The sequence below is a fragment of the Solanum verrucosum genome, unplaced genomic scaffold (genome assembly GCF_900185275.1).
Source record: "Solanum verrucosum unplaced genomic scaffold, falcon-dt-bn FXZP01000079.1, whole genome shotgun sequence".
NCBI classification, from domain to species: domain Eukaryota; kingdom Viridiplantae; phylum Streptophyta; class Magnoliopsida; order Solanales; family Solanaceae; genus Solanum; species Solanum verrucosum.
Genome location: NW_026020368.1, coordinates 895,190 through 905,047, shown reverse-complemented (window position 1 = coordinate 905,047; position 9,858 = coordinate 895,190). Strand labels below are relative to the sequence as shown.

At 36.4% G+C, this 9,858-nt stretch overlaps 1 protein-coding gene across 1 annotated transcript; it reads left to right on the top strand.

The window, feature by feature from the left end:
- The first annotated feature begins 4,235 nt into the window (after positions 1-4,235).
- On the top strand, positions 4,236-7,589 carry LOC125837971 (uncharacterized). Its single transcript, XM_049517040.1, has 6 exons — positions 4,236-4,494; positions 4,585-5,306; positions 5,601-5,668; positions 5,909-6,093; positions 7,045-7,269; positions 7,369-7,589. Exons 1-6 carry the CDS (start codon positions 4,236-4,238, stop codon positions 7,587-7,589), a joined length of 1,680 nt encoding a protein of 559 aa, XP_049372997.1.
- The last annotated feature ends 2,269 nt before the right edge of the window (positions 7,590-9,858 follow it).

Below are 9,858 nucleotides of genomic sequence, written 5' to 3'. Positions count from 1 at the left end.
TGACCACCACAAATTTTGTATGATCTGCAATTACAATAAAAATGTAAAAGTTAGATCATATTTAAAGTCAAAATATAACAGAATAAAAGAGTTGGAGTTACTATTAGGTTGTGCTTGACATATTATAATTTATTTTCCTTTGTCTTTTGAAGGGTCATGTGTAGGAAGTGTAGACATAGGGTTATGTGTAGGAAGTGTAGACACAGTCAAATTATTAGACCACCAAGGAGAAAAGGAATAGATTAAAATTGTGTACCCAATCTTCTGAAAAAAATAAAACAATGCATAAATAAAAAATAAAAATTTATATTAAATAATTACTTAATCACAAAAATGTTAACCTGCAATTGTTCTTTGATTAATTTGTACTCTTCAATTGGAAAATCTGCATTGGTCACAACAATTCAAAGATCAATTGCAGGTTAACATTTTTTTGATTAAGTAATTCTTACTCCCAAGCATGTTTCCCAATGAAATTTCTCTTTCCTACTTTCTAGGACTGTAGAAACCCATTTTTCTGGCAGGAGCTGCCGGAGTCCAAACCCCTTTCTTTCAAGCCAACAATAATCACCCACTGTGACTATTGCATACACCTTAGATCGTAGGATGGAGGAGAATAGAATTTACTTCAACGTAGGTTTCAAATCATTCGATATAACCAGATGGATCACGGGAAAGTCTGAATGGTACGAATGGATTGAAAAAAGCCGGAAGATGATGCAAAGATCAGTTATGAGCAAAAAGTCTATGGAATGGATCTGCTCCTGTCTGAAAGAAGCTTCAAAGGAACAACAAAAGGAGATTAGGAGGTGGAAATTTTCAGAGCAAGGTGCAGAACACTTTTGTACAAGGAAACAAACTGGATATGGGAAATTTATAATCATAATATCTCTAAATAGTGGGGGAATGTCATGTTTAATTATTTCTGAGCTTGCATTGAATGCAGGGTGGCTGGACATAACATCTAAGATTGAAAGGTTTATTAAATGCCACAGAAAGGAGGACATACCTTTCTATAGGGTGACTGAGGATAACTACCCGTATGTAGAGGCTGTGCAAGAAAGTAGATGAGGGAGTAGAAATTTAAAAAGAGCTGAGATTAATAGTAGCAAAGGAGGAATCCAGATAACCAAGTCAGCGAATATCCAAGAGGGACCTCCTCAAGAGATGCGTGATAGGATAATGCAGTGAAGATTTGAAGGAAAAACCAACTCTTGCGGATATTAGAAAGTGGGTTTCAGCAAACTGGAAAAAAGTTTTTGGTGTTAACATATATGAATTGAATAGAGAGACATTCTTGTTTGAGTTCCCTAATAGATACATGGTGGAACAAACCATACAAGGTCAATGGAGGTGGAAGAACAACAGATTCCAGCTCGACTGCTGGAGCCCAACAACAGGATGCATCCCTCACACTACTTCTGTGAGAGAAACATGGATTAAAGCAGTAGGGATCCCCCTACATATATGGTCCAAGAAGATATCTAAAGAAATAGGGAAATTATGCGGAGGATGGAGAGCAACAGAAGAAGAAATGGAGCTTAAAAACCACATGAAATGGGCGAAAATCCTGGTGTAGAATGATGAAAGAAATCTGCCAAGGGAGGTATCTATTTCCTGTGATGGGATCAAATATTACTTCCCTATTTGGGTGGAGAGCAAACCAAGGTTTGAATTGCTGCCGGAAAATGGTAGGGAAACTGCCGGAGAAGAGGACGAAGCTTTTTGCCTAGTTAATGACTTTACACAGGGGACAAAAGCTGCATACAACTGCAATACAGTACAAAAAACCCTTTTTAGGGATTTTGGTACAACTCAGCACGTGGGCTCTGTGTTGACAGCTGGAATGTCTAGTGCAAGTGGGTCACATGAGCAACATGTGTATTTTTTAAATGAGAAATTGGATTTGGGCCTTATTCAAAAGCCCAAAAACCATAAGATGTTTAAAGGATCCAAAGGCCCAGACTATGCAGCTCAAGTCATTTTTAATGACTTACAAGGAGGAAAGCCTGACCAATCAAAAGCCCAGAAAGAACAGGACTTTGCCTACTACATCGAAGCTATGCAGACAATTATAACAGTCGCACCAGAGAAGAGTACATATGTGAACGTTGTCACGATGATATCTGAAGATGAAAATAGGGGAACTGCGATGGCTACGGGGAAAGAAATTCACCATTACAATGACAAGAATGGTATCGGCAGTAGCACATAAACAGAAGGGAATGAGCTAGTGATACAAAATTCAAACACAGAAATTGTTGATTGGGAAGTGGAGGAAGCCGAGCCAATTCTGCAGCAACAACAAAATTCCTCTTGGGTGCAGCAAAATCTGATCAAACTGGGGAAGATCTTTGGAATTGATTTCCATGGACATGAAGAAGAGGCCATATAATTACTTCTCCAGATAGATAGTTGCAGACAAGCGAGAAGAATGGAACAAGGCACTGAAGTTAAAAAGAACAAAATCAAAGGTGCACAAAAACTTAAAAGTCTTGTCTCATTTGATGTAAAATTCAAAAGCTCAGGGAATAGGAACAAGGGGAGGAACACCACTCTAGTTACAAGATGAAGTTTAAACTAGTATCGTGGAATGTCCGGGGATTGAACAATAAGGAGAAGAGGAATACTGTCAAAAACTTAATTTCCGAATGGAGGGCAGACATCATCTGCCTCTAAGAAACTAAGCTTGCAGGGAATATTACAGAAATAACGAATCAGATTTTGGGAGGTAGATGGATCAGACACGCTTGTCTGGAAGCTAGTGGAACAAAAGGCAGAATCATTTTTATGTAGTATGAGAGGGCATGGAAGGGGGAGGTCTTAGAAATAAGAACCTACTCTATTACTTGTAGTTTTGAATCCAAAACACAGAATTACAATTGTCACATAACTGGAGTGTATCCTCCAAATGACTACATGGAGAGGATACTAGTGTGGGGAAAATTGGGTTCAGTAAGGGGATTATTTGAAGGGCCCTGGGCATTGTGTGGAGATTTCAATGTTTCAAGGTATATATCGGAGAAGAAAAATTGCAACAGTAGAACAAGGGGTATGAAAGAGGTCTCTGTTTTCATAGAAGACATGAAATTGGTGGATTTACAACTAAAAGATGTTGCATATACCTGGTTTAAAGGAGACCAACATGTAGCAGCCTCTAGAATTGATAGAATCTTGTTCTCAAAGAATGGGATGACAACTTCAATAATCTGAAACAGATCCCTTTGCAAAGGCTGTGTTCAGATCATATTCCAATAGCCTTGATTGGTGGAAGCTGGGAGAGAAAGAAAAGTTATTTTAAGTTCGAAAACTGGTGGTTACAATCAAAAGGTTTTGTTGACAGAGTAAAAGACTGGTGGTCATCATTCAGATACTCAGGGAAACCAGACTATGTGTTGGCCTGCAAACTTAAAGCTTTGAAGCACAAACTTAAGGAATGGAGTAAAGAGGAGAGTGGAAACCTTGGCCTACAGCGAAAGAAACTGCTAGAACAATTGGCAGAAATGGACATGGAGAGGGAAAACAGAGTGCTTATAGAAGAAGAAATAACAAAAAAAGCTACAGTCCTACTAGAATATGAGGATCTGATTAAGAAAAAGGAAATTGCATGGAGACAAAGATCAAGAATACTATGGCTCAAGGAAGGGGACAAAAATACCAAGTTTTTCCACAAAATGGCAAATTCTCACAGAAGGTACAATAACATTGATCAATTAATGATACAGGGGGAAGTCACCCATGAGCCAGCTGAAATTGAAGGAGAAATAATCACTTACTACAAGAAGTTGTATACAGAACCTATACCATGGAGACCTACTCATCACTATGCAAACTGCCCGATCATTACCAAAGAAGAGAAAATGGCCCTTCAAGGCAGATTCGAGGAAAATGAAGTGCTAACATGCCTAAAGTTATGTGTAGCTGACAAGGCCCCTGGACCAGATGGTTTCACAATGGATTTTTTCATCAAGTGTTGGGAGATAGTGAAACAAGATATAATGGATACTTTTTAGAAATTCTATGATCAAGAAGTTTTTGAGAAGAGTTTTAATGCTACATTCATTGCACTTGTACCCAAAATGAAAGGAGCCAATGAGCTAAGGGACTATAGACCAATCAATCTTATAGGTAGTATTTATAAAATACTATTTAAAGTACTCATAGAGAGACCGAATGGCGTTATAGACAAACTGGTGGATTCACAACAAATGACATTCATAAAAGAGAGACAAATCATGGATCCAGTTTTGATTGCTAACGAAGCAGTAAACTCCAGGACTAAGCAGAACAAGCCTGACATTCTTTGCAAGTTAGACATAGAAAAAACGTACGATCATGTTAACTGGAAGTACCTGATGAAAATCTTAGAAAGCATGGGATTTGGACAAAAGTGGATGAACTGGATTATGTTCTGTATCTCAACAATAAACTTTTATGTTCTAATCAATGGGCTTCCTGCAGGATTTTTCAGCTCACAAAGAGGGCTCAGGCAAGGTGACCCACTATCACCTTTCCTGTTCTTAATCAATATGAAGGGTCTGAACAGTATGATTAAGACAACTAACACAAGATGATGGTTGAAAGGTTTTGATGTGTTGAGAGATGGTGCTGAAAGTTTGGAAGTGACACACCTTCAATATGCCGATGATACACTCATCTTTTGTGGAGCAGAGGAAGAACAACTGAAATATGTAAGGGTGATACTGGTCCTATTTGAAGGGGTATCTGGCCTGCACATTAATAGGTGGAAAAGCTTTATGTATCCCATTAATGAGGTCAATAATATGAGTTATATAGCCTCAATTCTTGGGGGTGTAGTTGCCACTTTGCCAACAACCTACTTAGGCATGCCTTTGGGAGCAAAATCCAAGTTTATTGAAATTTGGAATGGCGTGATAGAGAAGTGCGAGAAAAAATTGGCTAGATGGAAAACTCAATACTTATCAATGGGAGGGAGGTTGACCCTCATCAACTCGGTACTTAATGCTCTACCAATATACATGATGTCATTATTTCCTATTCCAACAAGGGTCATCAAAAAATTGGATAGGATAAGAAGGAATTTTTTGTGGCAAGGTAACAACGAGAAGAAAAGATTTCACCTGGTGAAATGGGAATCTGTGGTAACTGGGAAAAAGAATGACGGATTGGGAATAAAAAATCTGATATTCCAAAGTGAAGCACTCAGAATGAAATGGTTGTGGAGGTACTTATTTGAAGATCAGTTAATGTGGAAAAGAGTGGTAGGTGCCAAATATGAGGCGGAAGATAGTTGGATGACCAAGGATGTGAGTTCACTTTATGAGGTCAGTTTATGGAGATCCATAAGAGAATTATAGGAGGAAGTCAAACTCAACTCCAAGGTGAAAGTGGGGAATGAGAACAAAACCAAATTCTGGAAAGATGAATGACATGAGTCAGGTAATCTGGAACTCCTATTTCCAGACATATATAACCTAGTTCTCTCACAACAAAGGACCATTGCAGAGATTTGGACAACACAGGGCTGAAATTTCAAGTTCAGAAGACATCTCAATGACTGGGAAGTGATGAGAGTGGCAAAATTTCTCAACATTGTTGGAAACTTCAATGGACTCCAGGCTGAAGAGGATGCATTATGGTGGAAAGGAAGCATCAAAGGTATATTTAAAGTAGGTGCAGCTTACAGGTTGATGGAGTAACCAAGTCAACAGATTCCTATCTGGCCATGCAGACAAATTTGGAAAGGCAGAATTCCTTATAAAGTCTCATGTTTTATATGACTGCTAGCTAAGGAAGCAGCTTTGACAGAGGATAATGTTATGAAAAAGGGGATAACCTTATGTTCTAGGTGTTTTCTTTGTGGAGAAACATCAGAAACTGTTAACCATCTTTTTCTACACTGCAAATTTACTAAACAATTATGTAGGGTATTCTTGAGTCTCAAAGACATATCCTGGGCTATGCCTAGGAGAATTACTGAAGCCCTAAAAAGTTGGGAGGAGGCAGGAGTGCTAGCTAAAAACAGAACGAGATGGAGAATTATCCCTGCTTCAATCTGGTGGGCAACCTGGAAAGAGAGAAATTCTAGGTGTTTTGAGAGCGTAGAGAATAGTATGTAGAAATTTAAACTCAACTGCATTTTGTTGTTATGTTTTTGGTGCAATCAATTATACTCAAATGAAATTGTCTCTATAATTGATGATTTAGATTCAATTTAGATTTAGAATAGTGGAGTTTTTGGAGTTCATCTGTATATAAGGTTTAGTATTGCCCATGTACTATTGTGTTATAATACAAAGTTACCAAGTTTTAAAAAAAAATATAAATTTTTATTTTTTATTTATGTCTTGTTTTATTTTTTCATAAGGTTGGGTACACAGTTTTAATCTATTCCTTTTCTCCTTGGTAGTCTGATAATTTGACTGTGTCTACACTTCCTACACATGATCCTTCAAAAGACAAAGGAAAAAGAATTATAATATGTTAAGAACAACCTAATGGTAACTCCAACTCTTTTATTCTGTTTTATTTTGACTTTAAACATGATCTATCTTTTTAATTTTTATTGTAATTGCAAATCATACAAAATTTGTGGTGGCCAGATTAGTTAATGGTCGTGGAACAGTCCCATTTTCTTTTAATTCTACCTATACTTTGGTAGAACTAAAAAAATATGTTATAGTAGCATTTGGCTGGACAGTAGAGGCTAAATTTTCAATTACATCCTTAGATCAAAATTTTAGATCAACTCTTTCTAATGGATTCTGAGGATGAACGTGTTAAGAATTTCTTTAGTAATAATTTTTCAGTTTATTATATTGATTTAGTATTAGACTATAGTAAGGCAATAACGGGAAAAAAGGGTGGAGATTGAAGTATCAATTGATAGTTTTAAACTGATTGATGAGACCATTGCCAAAATACCTGCTTATAGGACTAGAGCTTCTAGGACAATGTCCTAACAAAATTGTTTAGATGTAACTTTTCTGTTAATTCATTTTTAGGTGTCATACTTTCTATTTTGTGTAAATTTTTAATTAGTTTATGTTTGGTTTATTTTAGCTTCTATGTCTACTGTTACTTGCCTTCGTCAGCGGTTGTTAACTTGCTCATCTGGTGTTGTACCGACAAAAAAGTTACGTTTAGATGAGACAAGTAGTGATTTGGATCGGATTTCCCTTTTGGGAGGATATGCTATTCATGTTGTTCAACATTACTCTACATTGACTGCTGGACAAAAGACTCCTTCTTTGGAATGGACTGCTATTTTTGGACATGATAGTGAAGGCACTAGACATGGGACTGATGCCCATTTAGTACATGGGAACTGAGGTTGTGGAAGAGACTGGACGTGAGATTGATCTTTCTGGAGGGACTGATCTTCAGACTGCCCTTTTGGGAGGATATTGCCTGTTGTTGAACATTACTCTACATTGGCTGCTGGACAAGGGATTTCTTCTTTGGAATGGACTGCTACTTTTAGACATGATAGTGAAGGGACTAGATATGAGACTGATACTGATTTAGTACATGGGATTGATGCTGTGGGATGGACTGAACCTGTAGAAGGCTTGTTGTTGGACAACAATTTAGATGATGCTCATTAGCTGAGACAATATATTTTGTTAGAAACGTTGTAAAATATTCCTTGTTTCTGTTAACAATAAGTGAATATTTTAGCTTTTTTGTATTTCTGAATTTTGTGGTTAATGAATTTGTTGCTTGTATTTGTAGATCATCTACTTGGTTTTGTAGATATGGAGTTTTTAGTAAATCAACCATGTTACTGTTCATATCTTTTTGATGTTTTCAAATGTTCTCCTTTGAGTTTGAGTAGCATGGACCCCCCTCTCCCTCAATATAAGGAAAAGAGAACCTAAGCAGTGAATCACTCTTTTGGATTTTTTTGGAGCTCATTTGCACAGTAGCACCCGCCTCCAGCAACACAGGAGACACAACTCTTTATTTTTGGTCTTGCTTTTATGATGATGCTTCTTGTCATCATATCATGCATTACCTAAGGCAACACGTAAACTAAGTTGTGGTGACATTATTTCAATAGCATTTTGGCGTGACCTAGGGATAAGGTCTATGTACAATCTACCCTCCACACACCCCATTTGTGCAACCACACTGAATATGTTATTACATTGAAACTGTATGAAATTGTTAACTGTCAGTAATGAGAACAACACTAAATGAAGCCGCTTTGTCCTTTATATCTTCTTCACCCATATCATTTGCTAATATTCCTTTGTCTTAATTTACCTCCTATGAATTATGATATCTCTATTTGGTGATTCATTGTCAACATAAAGATTGTTAGCTACTGAAACTTCATGTTATAGCTATATTACTTGTATATGTATAAGTATTAATTCTTACCTTCATATTATTGCATATGAACCTTCTTTTAGATATATAGAACTCTATTTGCCTCCCTTGTCCCTTGCTAATGGAACATACTCTTTGTTTGTGATGCTAATTTTGCTTAATTGATTAATTTCAGTAATGACTGATTAGTCTTAATATACTTACTTTGAATGATAATTCCTCTCCAAGTTCAAACTTATTAATATCTAATGTAATAAACGTAGGTGTATCATTGACGACCAAATTCAACACAACAATACTAATTGGTCCACTTTATCCACAACGCGAGCAACTACAAGCATGGTCCACTCCTTAATATGTTCTCACTGTCTTTTTTTTACATATCAAATTAACATTACCAGCAATGAACCTTTTTTGAGATTATCTGCAAGGTCACAGAGAACAAAGGGACACTTCATTTACTTTGAGGAGCACATCCAAATCTGGATCTCTCATCACCATTCCAGTAGATGAAGAAGTCATTGCAAACACTGAATCCGAAGAAGATGTTAGTAAAAAATGCATTCATTATTTAATGTTAAAACTTACTACAAATACTTACATTCATTCTTTTCTTTATACATGGACAAACATGCTCAATTGAAGTAAAAATGCTATTCCCAAGTGACCAAAAGAGATGCTATGTTTTGGTATGCTCCAATTGTGGACAAGAAGTCCGTTATCCAATCATCATAAAAATTCAGTGTATGAATTGCAACCAACATAAGATGCTCATCCCCAGGTACTTTATTACTACACCAACAATATCAATTTCTTTTAATTTTTAATAACAAATAATAGTATTTTAACCATACAATAACACAGGTGTCGATTTGATGTAAATCTCAAAGATAACTCTGGCTCAACAATTGGGATGATTATGAACAAAGAAGGAGAAAAACTATTATCCCTAACTGCAGAACAAATTTATGAAAGAGCTTCCACTAAGATATACGTCCTAACTAAACAATATATATAATTTTTACATAACAAACTTACCAAAATGATTTTTTCACTCTCCTAGAGCAACTGTCCACCTATGAAAGATGGACACACAAGCTTTATCAACAAGATCTTCTCTATTCGAGCCAAGAAATAATTTTCCCGTGCTTCAAACGCAACTGCTACAAAATTATATATCCAATCATGCGTTGAAAAAGAAAATACCACACATTCTCTTCCAGCAACACCAAACACAATCAATATCTAAGAAGGAAGCAAAAGAAAACAAACAGTTGAACCAGAACAAGTGAGTGAACAGGCTGAATCATCATCACTCAAAATGAAGCAGAAACTGGAGCCACCAACTCCAGAAAAACCAAACTGAGGGTGATTACCACCTTTTTGCTCCTCATTCTTTCTTCAACTGCTATTTCTTTCTTTATTTTACAGTATATCACATACTAACCAAACATTTTCTTTCAAAACAATTTTTATAGTTTATCCAAGCGTTTTGGCAACTACTTTTGAATACTGTACAGAAAAGGTAAGTACAATTTCATT